General features: G+C 36.7%; 1 protein-coding gene and 1 pseudogene across 1 annotated transcript; one reads left to right on the forward strand and one right to left on the reverse strand.

Annotated features, from left to right (window-relative positions):
* The first annotated feature begins 19,365 nt into the window (after positions 1-19,365).
* Positions 19,366-20,231, forward strand: LOC100782092 (7-deoxyloganetin glucosyltransferase-like; annotated as a pseudogene).
* A 635-nt stretch (positions 20,232-20,866) lies between these two features.
* LOC113000715 (uncharacterized) lies at positions 20,867-24,248 on the reverse strand. The gene is made up of 6 exons (XM_026127388.1): positions 23,811-24,248; positions 22,933-23,516; positions 22,517-22,744; positions 21,479-21,641; positions 21,060-21,206; positions 20,867-20,881 (listed from the first exon to the last, which is right to left on the reverse strand). Exons 1-6 carry the CDS (start codon positions 24,246-24,248, stop codon positions 20,867-20,869), a joined length of 1,575 nt encoding a protein of 524 aa, XP_025983173.1.
* Positions 24,249-25,905: the final 1,657 nt, after the last annotated feature.

The following is a 25,905-nucleotide window of genomic DNA, read 5'->3' on the forward strand; positions in this document are numbered from 1 at the left end:
AGAGAATCCATGTGTGGGAGTCTTTCTTAACAAACCCCGAAACCTTTCCAATGCTTCACTCAAGGACTCATCAGGGAACTAGTGAAATGACGAAATAACGACTTTCCCTTCTGTAGTCTTTGACTCAGGGAAGTATTTCTTCAGAAATTTCTCAACAACTTCCTCCCACGTCTTCAAAGTGTTACCTTTGAATGAATGAAGCCACTTCTTGGCTTCTCCTGCCAAAGAAAATGAAAATAAACTGAGCCTAATGGCTTCATCTGGCACTCCTGCAAGCTTTACAGTGTTACAAATCTCTATGTATGTTGCTAAGTGTGCATAAGGGTCCTCATTTGGTAATCCATGAAATAGGTTCCCCTGTATCAGATGAATCAAAGAATGAGGGTAGTTTATATTATATGCTTGGACTTCTGGCCTCACAATACTTGTAAAGAATTGCGGTACTGAACTACTAGAATAATCCTCAAGGGTAATCCTGTGTTGATGTTCTTTAGCCATGACAAAGGCTTCCGGTAGATCTGTAGCGGATTCCCTTAATGACGGTGAATCAGATGATGTAGAGTCAGAAGATTGAGCTTCTTCTTCTAGAATGGAAGCTACTATCCTATCTTGCAACAATTTCCTTATCCTTTAGGCACTGTTCCTTCTTAAAGTAGCTTCAATTTCCAAGTCCAGAGGAACTAAATTACCTGTAGGAGATCTATGCATACAAAATACTGATAGAAACAACAGTTATCCAGTTCAAGAAGAAAACAAATATAGACAAAACAAGTATTCACAATTAATCAAAGAATAACAAATAGACACTTAAAGAACTGAACTAAACTTTCCAAATAGAAAGAAGTTCCCCAGCAACGGCGCCATAAACTTGTTCGATGGCTGGCAAGTGCATTGGATCGCGCAAGTAGTATGAAATGGTAAGTGAATACCGAGTATCGAACTCTCGGGGAACTTGTTTTACTTGGTAAAGCTGTGGTTAAGTAAATAAGTGCCTTTGGATGAAAGTTTGGTGCGTGGTATGGACAAATATATAACTAAACCATTCAAAAGTAAATCACGTGAGTAATGGTGTGTGAAGACAGATAAAGAACGTGTTGGTCTTCCTACTGGATGACTGATGTTATTAAAGATGTTCTCTACCTAACAATGTTTCTGTGTTCTATGATGTCTACTGGACTGCTAAACCCTAATGTCTCGTGCATGTTTAGCCTAATCCTAGGCAAGCATCATCCTCAGATCCCTCTTGTTGGACTAAACTTGACCAGAACCGCATTAAGACATACATACCAACAACTAGGTTACCATACCCTGATCCCTCGTGACAATACAATAAACTAGCCCTGTCCTATCAAGTTCTAAGGATCAAACCATTTCCTAATGTTGAGTGACCCTAACTCAGCATGCATCTACGTGATCAAGGCAAAAGCATACTAACATGAAGTACTGATAGTACAGAGAACACATAAAACATCATCAGATAGGTATAAAAGTATTTACATCAAGTACCCCATAGGAAGAACCAACTGAGGATTTAGCTCTCCATACCAGGGAGGCTTCTTTTACAACAAAGAGAAGAGAAAGTGAAAGATTGAAGAGTTACAGGTAGTGGGGATGTCTCCTCCACCTCTAGAAACCTCACAATCACTCAAAATCTCATCCAATGCTTCACAAGATAGCTTCCTCTTCAAACTCGGTTCTCTCCAGTCTCTCCACAGCCAGAAACTCTAAAAAAAACTCAACAACCTTCTTAGTTTCGAGATTCAGCTTTAAATAGGCAATTCTGTTGGGAGGCACGCGCTTAGCGGGAGATAGGCTTGCTTAGTGCGTGTAAGTGACTTCTGGCTTAACGCTAGTCATGCTCGCTCAGCCTGAAGGTTCGAGCGATGCGCTTAGCTAATTGACTCTCGCTGAGCGCATCTTGGACAACTTATATACTTCCAGGATCTTCTATGTGCTTAGCCACGAATTGCTGCGCTTAGCGGATGGCTCGCTAAGCCAGAGAATTGGCATAGCGAGCAGCTCAAAATCAGCACTTCCACCAAACTTGCCTAATTAGCCTGAAATTGAAAAGGAATGATCATTAAATACACAAAATGGGGATACTTAGTACTTCTTACCTATATTTAACAAAAAGTAATTACAACACTACAAAAATGACCATAAATGGGAGGAGTTGTATACAATTTACACAAGTTTCTTACACAAAAGTTAGTCGTATTATCCGACTAACACATACCCCTACCAAACACTTTGGGGGGGGGGGGGGACCTCAGTATCACCCACAACCACAATCCTTGCATTTTGCGTTGGAAAGACTGCCTCCTGCCATCGTGGAAAGGGAGAAATTTGATCATATAGAGGAAAGGCTGAGGGCCATTGAAGGAGGCAGAGATTATGCTTTCACTGACATGGCAGAGTTGTGCCTAGTGCCTGACGTCGTTATCCCTTCGAAGTTCAAGGTGTCGGACTTCAATAAGTACAAGGGGACTACCTTCCCCAAGAATCACCTGAAGATGTACTACAAGAAAATGGGAGCATGTGCAAAAGTTGAAAAATTATTGATGCATTTCTTCCAAGAAAGTCTTATTGGGGAAGCTGTCACCTGGTACACTAATCTGGAACCTTCCCGAGTCCATTCTTGGAAGGACCTAATGGTTGCCTTCATTCGGCAATATCAGTACAATTCTGATATGGCTCCGAATAGAATGCAACTACAGAACATGTGTAAGAAGGAGCATGAATCTTTCAAAGAATACGCCCAAAGGTGGAGGGACATGGCAGCTCAAGTAGTGCCCCCAATGATGGAGAGGGAGATGGTAACAATGATAGTAGACATGTTACCATTTTTCTACTATGAGAAGATGGTGGGTTACACCCCTTCAAGCTTTGCCGATTTAGTTTTCATCGGCGAAAGGATCGAAGTGGGTTTGAGAAGAGGAAAATTTGATTATCCTGCTTTGATGAATGGGAAGCCTAGGGCAAATGGAGAGAATAAGAATGAGGGAGGAACCCATGCTGTGACTATCGTTCCTATATGGCCAAATTTCCCACCAGCTCAACAATATCAATACTCAGCCAATATCAGCCCTTCTCATTACCCACCACCCTATCAGCCAAGAACACTCAATCATCCATAAAGGCCACCCCTAAATCAGCCACAAAGCCTGCCTGCTGCACATCCGATACCAAACACCACCCTTAACACAAATCAAAACACCAACTAGGGAAGGAATTTTCTAGAAAATAAGCCTACAGAATTCACCCCAATTCCAATGTCATATGCTGACTTACTCCCCTATTTACTCGATAATGCAATGGAAGTCATAGGCCCAACAAAGACACTTCAACCTCCATTTCCTAGACGATACAACCCCAACATGACATGTGCTTATCATAGGGGAGTTCCAGGGCATTCCATTGAGCATTGTATGACCCTAAAACATAAGGTGCAAAGTCTAATTGATGCGGGCTGGCTAAAATTTGAGGTGGATAATCGCTTGTGAGTTCTAACATTGGCAAGCGACACCATACATGGGGCAATTTGAAGGTTGTTGTTAGATGTCTCCAATGACTCATTAGGATTTTCAAGTTTATGCCATTAGTGTAAACAACAGTCACAATGCTAATAATATGGATGAATTTGATGTCCTTGTCTCTCATTCTCTCACAATTACATCTTTGCGTATTTATTTAACATTCACTAGAATATGAATGTACGTCATTGGTTTGTTTGCTCAAGTGACCCGCGCTCCTGAGTTGATCTCCAAGTCTGTTCAATCAGAAATCGCTCGTTCTACACGTTTGGTGGGGGTGCCGTAAACGACGAGTAAAGTAAAAAAAAAACGTTTTATTGACTGTTTCAAATAAAAAGTACAAACATTCATGTCACCTCATTTTATCATTCCTAAAAGTTGTATTTTTGAGAGAAAAGTGAGTTATCAAGAACAGGAGTCATTCGACTTAATTTGTCAACTGAAAATCCTTTAAATGTTTCTCGTCCTTGAAAATTCATTTTCAAGAACTTGCACAGTTTCTTTCATCTTTCCTTGCTACAAGGTCATGACAAAAGACAACAATAGATACCTCAGAGCCCTACACTGGGGCAATGAGAGGCACCGTGCATGAGCCTCAAGCGAACCTAGGGGCAAATCAAAATTTCTCACCTGGTAGGTCGTAAACCCAAAAGGGCGGCCTAAGCAAAAATTAGGGTTGATTTAAGATAAAAAGAAGAAACAATTATGGTCATGTTTCAACATCCCAAACACTAATTTATCCCTTGCTACCCCCTCCAAGCAAAAGCATATTTGTTTTCTAAAAAACAACACAAAAAAATAATAAACAAAAAAATAGGAATCTTGAGTAGGAACCACTGCTAAACCAGTGGGAAGAGCAATGCAAAAAAAATACATGCATGAAGTTGGGCAACAATGAAAAGAAAAAGAAAATAAAATTCACCAAAGGCTAGTGAAGAAAAGAGAGACAAAAGATCTCCAGATTTTACAAGGAAGACACAAAAAGTGCAATAAGGATTAATGTATAAGACAAAAGGAGTAGAGCCCAACCCAAAAGGTACAAGCAAGACTCTCAAGGTTCTTACTCAATTTAACCCTTAAACACTCTTTGAGCCTCTCTGATCTTTTCTTTCATAGCCCTTTTATCCCTGATCACATTACAAGCCCAATAAAGCCCATGTGGATCAAGGAATGATTGATTTTGCTTTTAAGTTGGGATTCTAGAATGAAACCCGCACACGCTTGGGATTGTTGAAATATATATATATATATATAAGAGAATCCTCGAGGTTTCACACTTACACATTTAAGAGGAAAACTCATTCGACCTGAAGCTCCTGGAAAGTGCCTAAAGACAAATGTGATAGTAGGGTACATATGATGCTAGTCACTCATGCAGGCTTCTTAGGATTCCTTTTGGATCCAATGGTGGCCTTTGTAGTATAAATTCTTTCGGGATCAACCCATGTCATCAAGTTTCAGCGAGATCAACAGACCAATGGCATCACTCTATGACCTTAAATCAAGAAAGTTTCACTTGGTCATATGCCAAAGTGTGACAATCCATTGCCATCCTTCAATGGTGCATGTGATTGGTCCCAAAGCCTTATATTTCTCTTGCTGTGCAGAATAATCGATGTTTTTAAACAAAAAAAGGCGACAAGCCCTAGGATCAATATTTCGATTGGTTGATTAAATGTCAAATGGCTCCATTGCCGTCACTCCAAATTGTCAAGTGACTAAATCAAACAAAACATACACTTTGAGGGAGCCCTCGAAGAGATTTGCAAGAAGATAGGATGAGGTCTCATGTGTTATCATGTCTTTCAGGAAGAGACAATCAATCTGTGTTTTCCAAAAAAAAAAAAGCAAAAAAATCAAATCAAAATCAAAATCACAAAAATAGGAAAGAATAACATGAGCATTACATTTTGTTTCATGATTCAAAAACCTTTTTGCATTACTAGCATTTCAAGATGAAGATAGCATGCATCGGCATCCCAAACATCATGTTCATATTAGGCTATAGATTTCTCTTTGTATACCAATTTCCCAAATCTAATGCCCTATCTTTTGAGTTTAGGATGAGAGGCCCTCTCAAAGATTCAACCTCTTGCTTTCTTATAAGGTCGAGCCCTTAGGTACCAGTACCTATTGGCTTGTTTCACATGACTCAAAGTCCTCGCTTTTATCATTCATAAGACTCAAAGTCCTCGCTTTTACCTTTCATAGGACTCAAAGTCCTTGCCTTTATCTTTCATAGGACTCAAAGTCCTTGCCTTTATCTTTCATAGGACTTAAAGTCCTCACTTTTACCTTTCATAGGACTCAAAGTCCTCGCTTTTATCTTTGATAGGACTCAAAGTCCTCACTATTATCTTTCATAGGACTCAAAGTCCTCGCTTTTATCTTTCACAGGACTCAAAGTCCTCTCATTTATCTTTCATAGGACTCAAAGTCCTTACTTTTATCTTTCATAGGACTCAAAGTCCTTGTCTTTATCTTTCATAGGACTTAAAGTCCTCTGTCATTTACATTTCAAAGACTTCAATGTCTTCAGTCATTTACGCTTTCAAAAGACTACAATGTCTTCATTTACATTTCAAAAGACTTCAATGTCTTCAGTCATTTACTCTTTCAAAAGAATACAATGTCTTCATTTACATTTCGAAGACTTCAACGTCTTTTGTCTTTTATAGGACTTAAAGTCCTTGTTTGTGCTTCATAGGACTCGACATCCTTTGTTTCAATGCTTTGAAAAAAAGAAAAAAAAAGAAAAACTTCAAATGTCTTTCGCTCTACAGAACTTCAATGTCCTCATGTTTTCTCGATTTCACATCCTTGGTTTTCGCCAATTGCCTGGTCAAATAGCAAGATCGCTCGAACGAAATTAGTGTCCTTATCTTTACTTCCCTTTTATTTCCAATAAAAGATAAGTAAAGAGGGGCAACTGTCATACCTTAATTTCGTCCGGGGACTATCGTTTGTTGATCTTTTGATCCTTGCTAGTCAATTTATGGTGTTGAAAGGCAGTTACGGTGCGAAACAGATGACCATTCAATGTTTCAATGTAGAATGTGGAAAATACCCAAAATGAAGGGCAAAAGGGTCATTTCAAGCCTTTTTCTGAACCCTGGCTCGCCCAGGCTAGCCTCTGGCTCGCCTGGGCCCCCAAATAGCTTAGGGGTGAAGTAACCAGCTCGCCTAGGTGAGCTCCCATGACCCCTAATGTCATCATTTGCTATAAATAGGCGTGAGGGAGGCTGAGTAAAGGTTCCATGGTCCAGCATTGAGAGAAATTGAGAGAAATTAAGAGAAATCAGATAGAAGAAGAAGAAAGAAGAGAAAAACGAGGCCGAGGCGCTACCGAATTGCGACCGCAATCAACTTTGACATCGTTCTTCGTTCGTTCTTCGTTCATCATCCGGTTAGTTTTTGTTTTAAGGATATGAATGCGATCTATGCACCCTTAGGGGTCCTCTTTCTTGTTTTGTGCATCTTTATCTCCTTCTTCTATCATCAATAATCTCATTTTCTTCTTGTAATGTAAGTTTTAACCGATCATTAGTTCCGCAAGTTATCTTTAAAAGAGATTCAAGGTTAATAAGCAAAACCAAAATAAAACCAACTCATAAACTTCTTCATTTCATCAAATATCGCTTGAGATCGTTTCAAGGTCCAACACCTTAACGATTTTCTCCGTTTTTCATCAAACATCACTTGAGGTCGTTTCAAGGTCCAACGCCTTAACGATTATCTCTGCTTTTTTTTTAAAGTTTAAAACATCGTTTCAAGGTCCAATGCCTTAAATGAATTTTTGTTCACAATTAAAATCAATCTTTCGAAAAACATAAAATCAATGTAAAACACAAACTTTCAGACTTAAAGAACTACGTAGGTCTGAATTCCTCATCGCACCTGAGGATACGTAGGAGCAAGGGCAACACCCTTGTCGACCCCAAAAAATAAAGAAACATAAAAAGGGAAAATAAATAATATTGAAGTCACGTTTTTGCACACTTGATTAAAGGTTGTCGTTCCTTGTGACTGACACATGGGGTGCTAATACCTTCCCTATGCATAAACAACTCCCGAACCCTTATTTTCAAAATCTACAGACCCTTTTTTGGTTTTTTCTAATGTTTTCCTCGAATAACTGTTGGTGGTGACTCCACGCGTTTTCTTCATGAGAAGATGCACTTTTTTATTTCGCCTTGCCTTCCCGCCGAAGGGTAGGTTGCGACACCAGTATTGGTGTATGACCTCATTATCACGACAACAAATCCAATGTCATGAGCCACTGATCGAGCCCAATGTAAAACTTCATCACAACTAGCAAACAACTATAAAAATATTCAAAAAACATCTAACATCAATAAACATGTATGTAATATAGTTACTATACCAACAAAAACAAATTACACAAATACCTGAGAAGTATAAGGTATGAGAGCAATCGACGTGTTCTACTTTCACACCAACATCTTCCTCATTTTCAACATTCATATCAACTTCTTCAGACATGATACTATCATACATCTATTGCTCTTCTTCCATCTTAGTAAAACATTTAACAAATTCAATGACCAAAAAACACAACTTTCAAAAATTATTCAATCACCTCATTTGTTATCGACACAAATATAGTTGTATAGAAAAATAAAATAAAAATGTATTGTACATCATATAACCATATACTACATTTTTAATACACATATTCATTAAAATGTCATATAAATCTAATAAATACATAATTATAATAAATATTAAAATACATAATTCAGTTAAACATGTAAATACATAACCATTGTCATATAAATTTGTTTAATTATTAATCATTAGTATACGAATTTATAAGCAATCTAATGTTAGTTTTAGCAACTTCTAAAAGTTTATATATATTATCATTTTTTTACCATTCTAATTACACAATACATTTTTCTATACAACTATTAAATAATATCACCAAATCAAAATTTCTAAAATTGCTAAAAATATTACAAAAAAAATTACGCTACAAAACAAATTAAATATATAATTTAGAATATTTATATTCAAATTGCAATTTAAATAAAAAATTAAATATTATTGAAATCTGTATGAACATACAGATCAACAATCCGTATGGTTCATACGGATCATCAATCCATACGGTCTATACGGATTGCCAATCCATATTGCCAATCCGTATGGTCATACGGATTGTTGATCTATATGAACCATACAGATTGCTGATCCGTATGTTCCTAAGTTTTTTCGCATACTTCTTCTTCTTCTCCGGTGACGAATAATGACCCAACTTCACCGTATACTCTTAATGACGCACGTACACCATCGGAGACCAAATACGCTTCGAAAATGACCCTAACGGAAGCACCTTAAACTAATGGAGTGAGATTTTGCAGAAACAAAAAAGCGTTGCAGAAATGAAAAATCAGTTCTGCTATTTATAACTGGGTATTTTCGGCATTTTTGATAGCTGCTGGGTGCCCCAGCAAAAATGCTGGGTGCCCCAAGCAACAGCCTAAAAAGGATGAAGGGTGTCTACAATGGGAAAGTAACACTGACCATTAGATTTGGGTATTGTTGAGATATACCATAAGCATGATACACTGAAATAATTTTTTTAAATAGTATGAATAAAAAGACACTAAGAAAAAACTAAACCACCAACTAACAATAGCATAGTTATAAAAATTGGACCCAATCGACCAAGAATTGGTGGTCTGACCGATTCAATTAAATGCAATTGAGGATTAATCCGGCTAGGTTTAGCCAAAATCGATGATCTAAATTGGATTGGCTCGGTTTGAGTTGGTTGATTTTTTTTTTTTTGCAATTACCATTTTTTTACTATTTTTTTACAATTCCCAAAAGATGTTATACTATTAATTAATAGCTAATTATTTAAACTAGCTAATTATTTTTTTACTATTTTTTTACTATTGTTTTAATATGTTCCTGTAATATTGTTTTAATCTTAGATATTCCCTAGATTCAATTGTTTCTTTAATTGTAAGTTACTCGAATAACAAATAAGGAAAAGTAAACTTAAAGAAATATAAACACAAGAGAAAGTAAAAGAGATTAAGGAAAGAGAGAATGCAAAACCGGATTTATACTGGTTCGACCACAACCCGTGCCTACGTCCAGTCTTCAAGCAACTCGCTTGAGATTTCCACTATCCTTGTAAAATCCTTTACAAGCAATGAACCACAAAGGACTTCCCTCCTTTGTGTTCAGTGATTACAACCAAGAAGTTATTCCCACTTCTTGCAATGAACCCCAAGGAACGTTGGTCCCTTGTGTCCAGTGATAACAACCAAGAAGTTATACCCACTTCTTGCAATGAACCCAAAAGACGTTGGTCTTTTGTGTCTAGTGATCAACCAAGAAGCAAATCCTGCTTCTTGCAATGAACCCAAGCAACGTTGGTCCCTTGTGTTCAGTGTTTGCAACCAAGAAGACCTTCTCTTGAAAACAGTCACCAAGAGTAGGTCTCTTGAAAAGCTTTTTGTAAGAATGGAGGAAAGGAAGAAAAATAGAATAGTACAAGTTTTTTCCCTATGAAATTTTCTTGACAAAGCAAGTGTTGAACAAAAACTCTTAGAAAGATGTTGAGAATTAGTGTTAATCAGTATTCTAAAATTCGTGTCATGGTCACATATTTATAGTCATTTGATGGCTCTTGAAGAACCATGTTAAAAGTTGCGACTCTTGGAAAAAACTAATCACTTTAAAAGTGCTCTTTGGCAATTTATTTTTCAAAACCAGTCACTTTAGAAGTTGTGACTCTTGACAATTTCTTCAAAACCAGTCACTTTAAAAGTTGTGACTCTTGACAATTTCTTCAAAACCAGTCACTTTAAAAGTTGTGACTCTTGGTAATTTCTTCAAAACCAGTCACTGGTAATCGATTACATGCCCATGGTAATCGATTACTACTTTGTAAAACAATTATAAAACTGTTTTGGGCTTCTGGTAATCGATTACTATAAGGCAGTAATCGATTACCAAAGAGTAAAAACTCTGGTAAAAGATTTTTTTTGAAAAATTCTTTTGGACAAATTGTGCTATTCAATCTTTTCTTTGAAAAATTCTTTTATACTTATCTTGATGCTTTTCTTGAGGTTCTTGCATATCTTGAGTCTTCTCTTGAATCTTCACTTGAATCTTCTTGATTTCTTTAATCTTGTTTGAATGTATCTTTTTAAAAATCTTTGGCATCATCAAAATAGTCTTGGAAGCTTTGCTTCTACAATGATAATTAATAATTATTATCTTAATCATGATATAATTTAATATTTATTTATTTTATACATATTCATCATATTTGTTCATGACCATTTGACAAATTTTATCCTTAGTCTTAAAAAAAAATCAAAAGTTTATGTAATAATTTAATGATAATAGCCAACAAGATAATTTATAATAATAAATAATTATATGATATTAAAATATAGTATATAAATTGATCATATTTTATCAGTTATATTATATATATTTTTATTTTTAATATAAATATCACATTAATAACTGACATATTGATTCGACATGATTCATTGATTCAATGTCTCTGAGATTTGTTTTCATAACTAACAATAGTCGAGGAGTCTTCCACCAACATGTCCATGATTTTTGCATGAGGCAAATACAAACAGTTCCCCAGTTATTTATGATGAATAACTTGAACCCATGAGGCCATGACTTCATTGTAGAGTGGAGTAAGTCCCAAACCAATTTACCAAGGAGAGAGATATTAACCATATGCGCATCCCATAAACCCAAGCCCCCTAAGGTTTTTGGTATAGAAATATCCTTCCAACACACTAGATTCCAACACTTATGACACACGCATATTTTTGAACCAAAGCATCAAACAACAACATTGATCTATAGTGTAGCAAACACTCTTGGGGGAACCCATAATGGTTGCATGCTATATATAAATAAGGATAGAGGAGATAACAGATTTTGCTAGACAAATAAAGTCTTCTAGCTTTGTTTAGCAACTTGTTCTTCCAAGACGCCTAACTGGGATTAGATTTTCTCTAGCACAAAATCAAAATCCTTTTTGGTGGCCCTTTTCGTGAACATTTTGAAACCCAAATAGGTGCCAATATCATTAGTACACCTAATGTTCAAGATAGTACTCGAGGACTCACAAGTAACATTGACAACTCTTGAAGCATACAAATCGAGATTTACCCTATCTCATTCATTTTTTTATTTAGTATGTTTTTCATCTTTTTATTATTTTCTCTTTTCTCTATTTCTTCTTCTATCATCCTTTTATCTTGTCTTCTTCTTGACTATCAACGTTGACCACCATCTGCTGTCGTCAGAAAGAATTTTCAGCGGCAACATTTTTTCTTCTTCCTTTGTCTTTTAATTTTAAAATGGAGGGATGTGATTTTCTCGTTTTCTTTTTATTTATTCATGATCTTTTTGAATTTATCTGAGTTTGTCCTTTCTCTCACCACTGAAATGTGTGACAACTTCCACCACGACTACGACGTAGACACCAAAATCGAAGCCCACCATGAGGGTGATAGCGGCGACTCTCGTCAGCGGACAGTCCTCCCTTCCAACCAACTAAACTCGCATTTACTGAAAAGAAGAAAGATTTTGCTGTAACAAATTGAGACTTCACTATAACGAAAAAAGAAACTTTTTTTGACTTTTTGAAATAATTTTTAGAGCGAAATTGAATTCAAAAGAAGAAAAACATTGTTAAGATGAAATCCATAAAATTCTTCATATGAAATCCGTTCCCAATTAACCTCTTAGTTCAAAGAAACCAAGATTCAAACTAAAATGATTAATCCTAATTCCTTAGTGATTAATCCTTGAGTTCTAATCCAATCTCTAATTCCTTAGGTGATTTGACCTAAAACTTAGAGCTTGATCAATGAATCTCTGCCATGCAAGCATGTGATCTCATTCCTAAAATCAAATCCTTACACAATTTCAATTCAAATATAAGATTTGAACTTGTTTCCAGAGAATCCAAATCCTTAAAAACTATATTGATCACTCCTAACATGCATCTAAACATAAAGTTGAAATATGATAACATTAACTAAGAGAATTGATAAGAAAACAAAGAATTACATACTTGAATTCTATTTTTCTCACTCAACAACTCAAAATTTAGCTCATTTGAATCATGAAGGATCCAAAGAAAACCTCATGAGAAGAATCTCAATTAAAAAAGAGAGAATAAAGAAGAGAGAGAGAAAGAAAGAGTTTTTGAGATTCTATTTCTGAATTTCACAAATGAACTAAAAGTTTCCTTTAGTGTGTTGCTAGGTGCACCCAGCATTATTGTTGGTGCACCCAGCACCCTTCGTGAAAAGGCAAAAATACACCTCGCATAGGTTTTTGTTGATCTGCAGAAGCTATATTTCATCCGTAGTTGACATAGATGATCCACAAGCTGGGTACGGATGAAGTTTATCTGTAAGCCAGTTGTGAATCAAGTTGATCTGCGACTGGCTTACGGATCAACTTCATCTGTAACCAGCTCGCAGATCAACTTGATCCGCAAGAAGCTTGTGTCTTTACTTTTTTGTTTTAGAAGGAGATTTTATTTTATTTTTGAATACAAATAACATAAAATTTTCACGAATTCAAACGTTAAATCATTCCAAACATAAAATAACATTACATTAACTTTAAACATTACATTAACTTTAAACATTACATTAACTTAAAACATTACATTAACTTAAACAGAGTCGAAAGAAATAAAATTTGCATCAAATACGACAATTAAGTCATGCTAATTTTGCGACAATGACATATTATCTTCCATTTCGATTACATGCTTACTAAAAACAGCTAAAATTTCTATTGGCCCGAATTTTTTCCAATAGTTAGAATGCACTAACACCTTCAACATGTCATCGTTGGTTTCCAGTTCAATAATTTCGAATTTGATAATTTTATCTGAATGCTCATAGTGACTTGGTCGTCAAAAAAACAATCGCTATACCGTTTGTGTTTCATGAATACCATAAGGGGGAATCCCATGAGGCACAACTTGCTTGATCAAATCCTTCAGTTCATCCATGGTACATCTGGAAGAAATGAGAAACTTTTTGGGATTTTTTCCTGTGAACGAGTAACCAACAAACTCATTTTGGCGTGGCATGTTCCACCTCCCATTGTAATATAGCAGGGCATCATGAGTAGGGGTCATAGTGGCTTCAAGGATGTTTAATATACCATCTGGTGTTCTACCAATGATGCATAATAACTCAATCGGACCAACACTTGAAAATTGATGATTACACATTAACATTGTGTTAACATCATCATCATTTTTCAGTTGCATACATTGAAAGCAAAGATGGTTACCTATATCTATGAATGGCTTCCAGTAGTAAATTTCATCCAAATATTGTTCGTCAGTTAGCGGATATTGTGTATTTTGGTTTTTAATGTTTGAAAATCACAAGCATTAGGTACTCGAAAAGGTACTGAAGTGGAGGTTTGAAAACAAACACCACTATCGTTGTGAACAATGGAACCATTTGGAAAAATAAAACCTAATGTGGAGTTCACAATTGTCTGACTGCTTGTTTCTCCTAAGAATGCCATACTTTGTTCAAAAAGTTGAGTTAGGAATGAATGTTTGATTTTTTACAGTGTTCGGCTGTGTGATATATATAAATGAGTTTCAGTATGATTGATTCAATTTTTTAAAATAAATACATACGTGTGCACATGGTTTCTGTCTGTGTTGTCAACCACACCAATGACGTGACATGTTAACACGCTTTATGTTAACACGTTTGCATTTCCCAATGTGTAGTCAAGTCTTACAGTGTCCTGTCATGCTTTATGTTAACACGCTTGCATTTCCCAATGTATTGTCAACTCAGACAATGATTTATCATACATGCATACTTTATTTTAGTTGCACCAATTATATTTTTTTTCCCGAAAAAACAACAATTAACAAATAATTTTTATGTTAGCATAAAAAATAAACAAAGGTACATTTTCAATCATCATTTAAGTCAACATAGTCTCTTTTGTACATCGTGAAACTTCTATAATGCTGCATTCTACTAATATATGGAGTTGGCCACTACTTCGCATGAGGATGACAATTGCTAGACCATAACAATGCTACCAGTGGTAAAGGACAACGGTCTTTTAAATAAATTTGTCGTACATGCAAAAAAATAAATATTAACTCAATTGTACACAACTGATTTCATAAATATAAAAAACTTGATATCTACAATGTACCTGAACAAAATAATTGCCATAGACTTGACCGATACAAATTATGCGATGCACCGAATAATCTCTCGGTGGTTGACTTCTAAGAGGAAAGAACGTCATGCTTTGTTGGTGAGACAAGGAAACAAGGATTACATTATACCTTGATGCAATCACATATCCCATGTCGATTATATCCATCCACTTATCCATAGTGATCTGAATGAAAAAAATATAGACGTCAAAGTTAATTTTTAAGTTAAGTCTTAAAAATAAAAAATATAAATTAAATACCTTGGTTAACCCATCAACATGCAGTGACATCCTTAAATCCTCAAATCTGTCTGTGCCATCAAAGAGCTTGATATAGTCTTCTGAGAATTTGCCAAGTTCTATAAGCAAATGGGTGCGGACCAAAGACCAAGAGTCTTCACCTATACCTAATAAATCAGCAACCGACCGATATCCATAATTTCCATCAGCTTCGACATCAACAATATTATCAATGAAGTCGTGAATAGATGGCTAAAATTGATCCAACATAGGCATCATCCTTATTGGATTGGGTTGGTCAGAAGATGATGAACTATGCCTCACTGACGAATTGCTATTTTGCTGAGAATGAAAAACATCTACATACTCCCAGTAAGATTGATCATGCTTTGTTGACCTTGGGTTTCTTTTCATCGATTTCTTCTGTGCATCTTTTGTGTTCAGAGTAAACTTACCACAAACATCAAGTTCTTCAAATCTTTTGGATATTGTTTCCATTACTTCCTTGATGCTCACCTCGGGCTCAGATAACCCTTGGTTTGAAAAACTGAGTCTCCTCCAAAACATATGGATTGAATCCAGTGGGATGCAACTAAAAACATATTTGGATAGCTCACAAGCATAAGGATGACCGTGCATGGTTCTCATCACACAACCACAAGTGGAAGGATTCTTGCCAGCATAGTGAACACGGTAAAATTCAGCAGCAATTTGATTTAAAGCATACCCTGAAACCATTCCAAGAAGCCTCTTGTATAATTTTTTTTTGAAGACATGTCCAACGACATGTGTACTTGTTTCAAATGATGCTCTAATTTCCGTGTGCTGTAGCGTCATCATGTTGTTCATCGCATCCCAGACATTGCATAAGTCTCCAAGGCTATTCTGTAACACTCTTTTTAAAGCCCAGTGAGCAGATTCTACCTTACATTTCAAATACACAAATAACAATAAACATATACAACAATAAAAATCCATCAATTCATCAACATTAATAGAAATAAGTGAACAATTTCATACCTGTTTGTTGTTGTGTTCCCTAAGTGCATCACCTTATTCGTCTATGTGGTAACAAATTTTTCCTTGTGTGGGATTATCCATGTATCCTTGACATAATCAACAAAACATTGGCCAAGTTGAACATGCCATTTCAAACCTCTTTAGGCACTCATCAAACTGCTGCTCCGAAGGACAATCAACAAGAGTTCCCCAGGCATCCATGACATATTCCCAAGCATTTCTTTGACCAATTAACGATTTACATTTGGCCTTCACATTCTTGTTTATGTGAAAGTTGTACAACAAATTTGTACACTCAGGAAATACAGTTTTCACTGCATTCATCAATGCTAGGTCTCTATCAGTGACAATAACACCAGGGAGGACATCACGTCTTAAAAATATACCTCGGAAGCATTCTAAAGCCCAAACCACATTATTAAGACGTTCACCCTCCAGATATGCAAAACCGGTAGAGAATGTCATCCCAGTTGGTGTCACCCCATCAAAATCGAGCAGTGGGAGTCTGTACCTATTTGTTTTGTAGGTACTGTCTATCAAAAACACCAAATTACATGCGTTGTCTAACTTCACTGCATCAGGGTGACACCAAAAGATATCACGAACCACGTCTTCATTCTTTAATCTATGCCAATGAATATACTGATCCCGTTCAAGAAGCTTCATTAGATGTTGCATTTCAGCATCACTTCCTCTTATGGAAGTACGGTATGCACTTCTTGTATTGTATATTTGTTTGATGGTCATACAACTATTGGCATTGTGCTCCTTCAGAGTCAGTAGAATGTTTCTTGGTTTCACCATTGACTTCGTCATATCAGCAATAAGTGTCTTTTCAGCTTTAGTCAATCGCTCGGCATATGGATGTCCAACTAATGACTTGGCCAATTCATTATTATGAATCTCAGAAATCAACTTCACCATCCAGCCTTGTCCTCCAACCACTGGCTTGCCAAGAAGCTTGAAGGGACACCTACATTTCCTAGTCCCAGTGTCTCTTCTAACAAATTCTTTCTTCCTACACCTATACTCGCCACTCCTTTCACGACCAATTAACACAAACGAAGTCCTTCCTCTACTACATGTGTTTGTGTCAGACCTTACAATCATTGCCACAAATCCATTTTCATAAGCAACGGATCGAGCCCACCGCAAAACATCCTCTCGGCTGTCAAACACCTACAAATCAATCCAGATAATTTTAGTTTCCTACAACATATTCATTTTATTAATCACTCACAATCATGAACCTTATTACCTAAGAAGTATTGAACAGATTCGAACAATCAACATGTGGTTCATTCACACCACATTCTTCTTCATTTTCATCCATATCAACTTCTTCAGGCATTATACCTTCATACATCCACTGATCTTCGTCCATCTTAATGATAAATCAAAAATTTCAACACAGACATACAACTCATAACCGAACTACACATAACATACAAAACTATACATAATAACTCATCATTAGTAAAAAGCCAAAACCCTATTTCATTCTACACGTATAAACACTTCAAATAAAAAATGACAATACAAACAAAGTAATAATTTAAAAACAAAATTAAACTTTAAAATTTCAAAAAATAGAGTTGGTTGATCAAGTTGATCCGCAAAAGACTTACGGATCAAGTTGATCCGCAAAAGACTTACGGATCAACTATAAATGACTTACGGATCAACTTGATCCGTAACTATCAACTTGATCCGAAGCAATGAAATCTACATGCGGATCAAGTTGATCAGTAAACCTCTTAGGGATCAACTTGATCCGCGTGATCTGCCGTACACCAGAATGCACCCAACATTGCGTACCTCATATGCCACCGTCGACCACCGCAACACCAAACACCGGTACCTTCACCTTCATGGAACCTAACCGTTCACCGTACCAAACCGATTGCAAGGAAACAAACAAAATACGGGGAAGCACTACTCACCGAAGAGAGAAAAGAAGGAGAGAATGCACAAATGGAAGCATTGTGTCGTTTGTAAAAGCTGGGTGCAGTAAATGGAAGAACTGTTAAGCACTGTTCATGGAAAAGGGAGAAAGAAGGAGCAATAGGGGCACTTTTGAGAATTTTAAAAGTTGGTGGGTGCACTAGCAATAATGCTGGGTGCACCTAGCAACTCCCTTTCCTTTATAAGGATGCTACATGCTCTTATATAGATGTCAAGAGTCATTTGAACTTAACACATTAAAATAAAATATAAAAATTCAAAGGAAAATAGAGAATGAACCCTAATTGGTTCTTTAGTCCAAAAGCTATGTGATTCATCCAAATAAACTCCAGGTGACAATTGCTTCTTGAGTATAAACTCTTGGGTTCATTGTGCTATTCAAATTACTATTTTTAAGTTTGTTGAATTTATATTCAAGTTCTGAAAATGAGACAAATCTTGGTTTGGGCACTTGCATCACTAAACTTTGATGGAAAACTTTGTTAAAAAGGAGGATCAACCAAGTTTTTTAGCAAAAATTATGAACAATATAATTGACGAATATCCCGTACTAATGTAATAGTGAAAAATAATCATATTATGAAATAAATTACATTAAACTAGTTAGTTAAATTTATAATTGGTCAAACTAAAATAAGTTTTTATATGTTATAAGTATAAATATTTTATTAATGTATTCCAACCCCCAAAAAAATACAATATAAAAGAAAACAAAACTTTAAATTTTTTACTTTAGAAGCCATATTTTTCATTTTCTTTTCACGTTTCTTCTAGTAAACGAAAACATAATGTCATTATGCTTATTTTTTTCTCTCTTTAATTTCTTTCCTTCTATTTAAACATTAAACATACAATAAATCATGGATTTGGAAAATTAGGGAGACCAAAAATTAAAATTTATCCTTATTACTTCTCTTTATCTATATTTTTTTTATCATATTCTATTATAAACAAGATATTTTTAATAACATTTAGTCAATAATTTAAAAATAAAACATGTTAATAAAAAGATAGGGCCTTGTAGTCGACAGTTGCAAGCTCAAACTCATATTCATCACTTTGGGATGAGATAAATATAAAAATTTCTATAAGTGTTCTTTGAGTTAGTGACTTTTCCTACCTTAGATTGGACACCATTCTCTCTGCTATTTTGTTTATATAAAAAGCATGTTAAAAATTATATTGAAAAAAATGTGTTGGCAACATTTATTTAATTATATTGTTCCCTCTTTTTTCTTTCTTTCTACTTTTATTGCATTCTTGTTCTTGACATTATATAAGATCAAACAAGAGAAGCTAAACCACATTCCATAACCATCCTACAACACAACATATCCCATATTCCACATACTCACACAAAATGGAGTCACTTCATACCCAAAAGCCTCATGTGTGTGTACCATTCCCAGCACAAGGCCATGTAAACCCCTTCATGCAGCTAGCCAAACTCCTTCATTGTGTGGGTTTCCATGTCACATATGTGAACACCAAGTTCAACCACAACCGTTTGGTTAGGTCCCATGGACCAGACTTTGTTAAGGGTCTCCCTAATTTTCAATTCGAGACCATACTCGATGGTTTGCCACCTTCAGACAAGGATGCAACTCAGGATGTTCCAACACTGTGTGATTCGACTAGGAAAACATGTTATGGTCCGTTCAAAGAGATGGCGATGAAGCTCAATGACTCTTCTCCTGAAGTGCCTCCAATTAGTTGCATCATTGCCGATGGGATTAATGGCTTTGCTGGAAGAGGTGCAAGGGATTTGGGCATACCAAAGGTTTAGTTTTGGACAGCCTCAACATGTGGTTTTGTGGGATATTTGCAATATGAGGAGCTGGCTAAAAAAGGCATTCTTCCATTCAAAGGTGCGTTTTATTTTTGTTGTCTTTTATAATTTAATTTGTAGAGAAAAAAAGTTATACACAAACACAATATAAAAAAATTTATATAGTCATTCAATTGTAATTCATCATATATGATATTTTTCTAACTTTTGAAATTATTATCGAAAGTAATTAAAATAGTGATTTGTAATTAAATGAAAATGTAAAACTGTTTTGAACTCTCAGTTGATAGACATTAGACTTATTTTTTTTATTATTTGTTATGTATTTTTTTTAATATGTAAGAAATGAACATGGTATCCTTGTATAGTTTTACTCATGTTTATAACACTCACATCTAACAAATGAGTTAGAACCTGATGTGAACCTGACTAGGAGCGGATCGTTTGATATAGGCTATGGAGTTTTGGATGACACCACTTCCAGTGAAGGAAGATAAGTCAGGATAGACGCCACAAGGATTACCTTGATAAGTCTGAGATTGGTTCAACAAGGAACCCAGAGAGAAGCTCTCACCAAATTTTATCAAATGCCAAAAGTTCCTTTATTTAAAACAAAAACCAATACTTATAGTGTATCTGAACAAAAAGATAAAAATAGACATGGGCCTTCTAAACAGTTTGGGCCAAAATTACAATAAATAAAAATTATAACTAAAAACATATTTAACTTGGGCCTTCAAATTAGTTTGGGCCTTCAGCAACAATTAATAGTCTTGGTAGTGCCTCTACCTCTGGGCCTTCATCTTTCTCCACTTGGGCCTTCAATCATCATCAATGGCAGCTATACAAATGACCAGCCTTGTCTCTATGACGTGTTGGGCCTGTTTAAGTCTGCCTTTGGTCATGGGCCTTTCAAGTGCTTCATGGTCCTTGCCCTTTGTTGTGTCCTAATAACTGTGTTGGGCCTGTTTAAGTCTGCCTCTGGTCATGGGCCCTTCAAGTGCTTCATGGTCCTTGCCCTTAGTAGTGTCCTCATCACTCCCTCCTTCTTGAAAAGGATTTGCCCTCAAACCTAAGGCTCCTCCATCTGCATCAAAAAGAGATAGATCAGACACATTGAAAGTGGCACTTACATTATACTCACTAGGCAAGTCAATCTTGTAGGCATTGCCATTGATTTTTTCCAACACTTGGAATGGTCCATCTCCTCTAGGTTGAAGCTTGGACTTCCTTTGTTTTGGGAACCTCTCCTTCATCAGGTGTACCCAAACCCAATCACCTGGTTCAAGCACGACTTTCTTTCTACTTTTGTTGGCTTGCCTTGCATAGCTCGCATTTTTCTTTTCAATTTGAGCCTTCACTTGCTCATGCAGCTTCTTCATATACTCAGCTTTAGCCTGTGCGTCCTTATGCTTAAACATAGCAATGTTAGGCATAGGCAACAAATCAAGAGGAGTCAAAGGATTAAATCCATACACTATCTCAAATGGTGAACAATTAGTTGTGCTATGGACAACCCGATTATAAGCAAACTCAACATGAGGCAAACATGCTTCCCAAGATTTAAGATTTTTCTTTAAAATAGTCCTAAGCAGTGTGCCTAAAGTCCTATTGACTACCTCAGTTTGACAATCAGTTTGTGGGTGACAAGTAGTAGAAAACAACAATTTAGTACCAATCTTACCCCACAAGGTCCTCCAAAAGTGACTAAGGAATTTTGCATCCCTATCACTGACATGCTCCTCGGTAATCCATGAAGCCGCACTATTTCTTTGAAAAACAAATCAGCCACATGACAAGCGTCATCCACTTTCTTGCAAGGGATGAAGTGTGCCATCTTAGAAAACCTGTCAACAACAACAAACACAGAATCCTTTCCATTCTTGGTTTTGGGCAGCCCCAAAACAAAGTCCATAGATATGTCAGTCCAAGGATATTTAGGAACAGGCAAAGGAGTATACAATCCATGAGGTTTAACCTTAGATTTAGCTTGTTTACACACAATGCAATGACCACAAAACTTATGCACATCACGCCTCATATGAGGCCAAAAGAAATGCTCTTGCAGAATTTCCAGGGTCTTTTGAATCCCAAAGTGTCCCATCAACCCCCCCTCATGTGATTCACTCACAAGCAACTCTCTAATGGAAAACTTAGGCACACACAATTTATTTGCTTTAAACAAGAATCCATTATGCCTATAGTAACCATTTTCAGAAAACATTTCACATGCAACAAAAATTTCAGCAAAGTCCACATCATGCACATACATGTCTTTCAAAGACTCGAGACCAAACACTTTAGTTTCAAGCATAGCAAGTAAAGCATGTCTCCTAGACAACGCACCAGCCACTACATTCCCTTTCCCCTTTTTATGTTTGATGTTATATGGAAATTGCTCTAAAAACTCTACCCACTTAGCATGTCTCTTATTAAGCTTTCCTTGGCCTTTTAAGTATTTTAAGGACTCGAGATCATTATGGATGACAAACTTTTGGGTAATAAGTAATGCTGCCAAGTTTGTAAAGCTCTAACCAAAGCATACAATTCTTTATCATAAGTTGAATAGTTAAGGGCAGCGGCTCCTAACTTTTCACTAAAATAAGCTATCGGATGTCCCTCTTGCAACAAAACAGCCCCAATACCCACATTTGACGCATCACACTCAATTTCAAATGATTTTGCAAAATTAGGCATAGCAAGAATGGGTGCATTATTTAACCTATGTTTGAGGGCAGCAAAGGCCTCTTCTTGTTTCTTACCCCATTTGAAACCCACATTCTTCTTAACAACTTCAGTTAGAGGTGCAGCCAATGTACTAAAATCCTTAACAAATCTCCTATAGAAACTTGCTAAACCATGAAATCCCCTCACCTCACCCACGGTCTTAGGTGTTGGCCATTCTTGGATGGCCTTAACCTTTTCCACATCCACCCGTACTCCCTCAGCACTAACAACAAAACCCAAAAACACCACATGATCAGTACAAAAGGAGCACTTTTCTAGGTTGGCATACAATTTTTTTCTTTCCTAAGCACACTTAAAACAGATTGCAAATGTTCAACATGCAAATCAAGACTAGTGCTATAGATAAGAATATCATCAAAGTACACCACCACAAATTTCCCAATAAATTACCTTAAAACATGGTTCATCAATCTCATGAAAGTACTAGGTGCATTAGTCAAACCAAATGGCATAACCATCCACTCATACAAACCATATTTTGTTTTAAAGGAAGTTTTCCATTCATCTCCCTCTCTGATTCTAATATGATTATAGCCACTTTTCAAATCCATTTTAGAAAACACACATGCACCATACAGTTCATCAAGAAGATCATCTAACCTGGGGATTGGATGCCTATACTTGATGGTGATGTTGTTTATGGCTCTACAATAAGAACACACCCTCCATGAGTCGTCCTTCTTGGGTACTAGAATGACAGGTACATCACACGAACTCATACTATCTCTCACCCAACCTTTACGCAGGAGTTCGGACACTTGCCTTTCGATATCCTTAGTTTCTTGTGGGTTGCTCCTATAAGCTGGCCAATTGGGCAAGGATGCTCCTGGAATGAGATCAATGTGATGCTCAATTCCCCTCAATGGTGGCAAACCATCCGGTACACTTGCTGGAAACACATCATCAAAATCCTGCAGAAGAGACTGAATACCAGAAGGCAATTTAAATTCATCAATTGGGTTAGCATGCAACATCTGACATTGAGAAAACAATAAATATAGGGGTTGTCTTGCATAAAGCACCCTCCTTACCTCCCTTTTTGTTGCTAAACAAAGCTGTTTGCCCTCAAGTGTTTCACTCTTTTTGTTTTCTCTCTTTTCCCTCTCAAGTGTTTCACTCTTTTTCTTTCTTCTCTTTTCCTTCTCAAGTGTTTCACTCTTTTTTCTCTCAAGTGTCTCACTCTTTTTTCTCTCAAGTGTCTCACCCTTTTTTCTCTCAAGTGTCTCACTCTTTTTCTTTTCGCTCATTTTTATCTGATCCTCACAAACCTCTCTAGGGGATAACGGTTTGAGAATAATTTTCTTGTCATCTTGCTTGAAAGAGATTTTGTTGGTGAAGCCATCATGCACTGCCTTGGTATCATACTGCCACGGTCTTCCTAACAGCACATGGGTCGCTTCCATTGGGACCACATCACACAGCACCCTATCATTATATCTCCCAATGGTGAGACACACCTTAACCTGTTGAGTCACTTTTACCTCTTCATCTTCACTAAGCCACTGAAGTTTGTATGGTCTAGGATGGGGCTTAGTTTCCAAATTCAGTTTGGTCACTAATCTGGAACTTGCAACATTGGTACAACTTCCTCCATCAACAATTAAAGAGCACAACTTACCATTAATTACACACCTGGTGTGGAAAATATTTTCTCTTTGATTGTCATCCAATGGCTGCATCTTATTTCCCAACAACCTTCTCACCATCAGCATATCACCCTACATAGCTTCCTCCTCATACTCTTCTTCTTCCACTTCTTCTTCACTGATTTCAGACTCACTAGTGATTTCTCCATCAGTCTTCATGATCATGGTCCTCCTGGTTGGACATTCAGAAGCAATATGTCCTCTGCCTAAGCACTTGAAGCATTTTATGTTTCTGGTTCCAATATTGGATGAGGAAGTGGAGGTGTTATGTTTGCTTCCACCTACACTAGACGCTGCTGACTTTCCATGCGGGGATGTGGCTGCAGGGCGAAACGAATTACCTCCCTCCTTCTTGGATCTGTTGGCCCAGTTATGGTTGTAAGTATTGGGTGAGTTCCTCCTTGTTGCACTTTTTCTTTTAATTTGCTGTTCAACTCGGAGTGCCCTATGTAACAAGTCATCCAACGCCACATACTCCTGTAATTCAACAACATCTCTGATTTCAGGGTTTAGACCATTCAGGAAACGAGCCATTGTGTCTTCGGATTCCTCTTCGATGTTGGCCCTCACTAACGCCATTTCCATCTCTTTATAATATTCTTCCACAGTTAAATTCCCTTGGGACAACCCTTGGAGTTTCTGTCGTATGGTTCTGCTATAGCTAGTGGGCACATACCTTTTTCTCATCACCCTTTTCATCTCAGTCCATGTATCTACCTCTCGACATTCCTCTCTCAGGATTTCTCTCTGGTATTATGCCACCAAACAAGGGCATAGTCAGAGAATTCAGCTGCTGCTAGCTTGACTTTCTGCTCTTCAGTGTAGTCATTGCAGGCAAATACATGCTCAATCTTCATTTCCCAGTCCAGGTAGGCATCTGGATCACTTCTGCTTTTGAAGGGAGGAACATTGAGCTTTACTCCCTCAACCCGGTTTTGCCTCGGTTCGTCATTACCGCCATTGTTACCTCTGTTCCCACCTATATTTCGTCTAGCATTCTGATTGGCTTGGTTCTCCAAAAATTCTAGTCGTCCAAAGACCTCCTCATTGTTACGGTCCAGCAAATGTTGCATCTGTGCATTCATCGCGTCCAGTAACAGACGCTGAGCTCCGTCCAACTGATGATAATCGTCACCACCACGACCTGCTCCAACCATAATTCAACAGAAAAAAAGTTTTCAATAAAAATTATTAAGGTTTGAGGACCTCACCACACTCTACTCACGTGTTTAACTCTTAGATGGTAATACACTCGTGTTTGATGCTCTCAATAGGATTTTGTGTAATGTATTCCCTCTTGCCTTTTACCACTCGTGTTCCCTCTTAAGTTTCTGGATGGACCAAATTAGACACACAAGGTAATATAAAATAAAAGGAAAGACAATATAATGATCACATACATATTTGATTTGGGATAACAACTTGGACTTGATTTGATAGCAGATTGGATTTGATTTGGATAAAAGACTAGATTTGATTTGGATATTATATTCGATTGGATTTGGATAACGGATTAGCTTTAATTTGGGTAACAAATATGATAACAAATAAGATATTAGGTAGGATAACAGATAAGATAACAGATATGACAAGCAAGCTTCAAATGCTCATAACTTTTGCAACGGTTGTCCGTTTGAGGCCCACTATAAGTCAAAACGCTCAGAATTCAGAGGAGAATCCCTAAACCAAATCCTGAAGGGGATTTGGCCCCACAATT

This window comes from Glycine max, chromosome 20 (genome assembly GCF_000004515.6).
Source record: "Glycine max cultivar Williams 82 chromosome 20, Glycine_max_v4.0, whole genome shotgun sequence".
NCBI classification, from domain to species: Eukaryota; Viridiplantae; Streptophyta; class Magnoliopsida; order Fabales; family Fabaceae; genus Glycine; species Glycine max.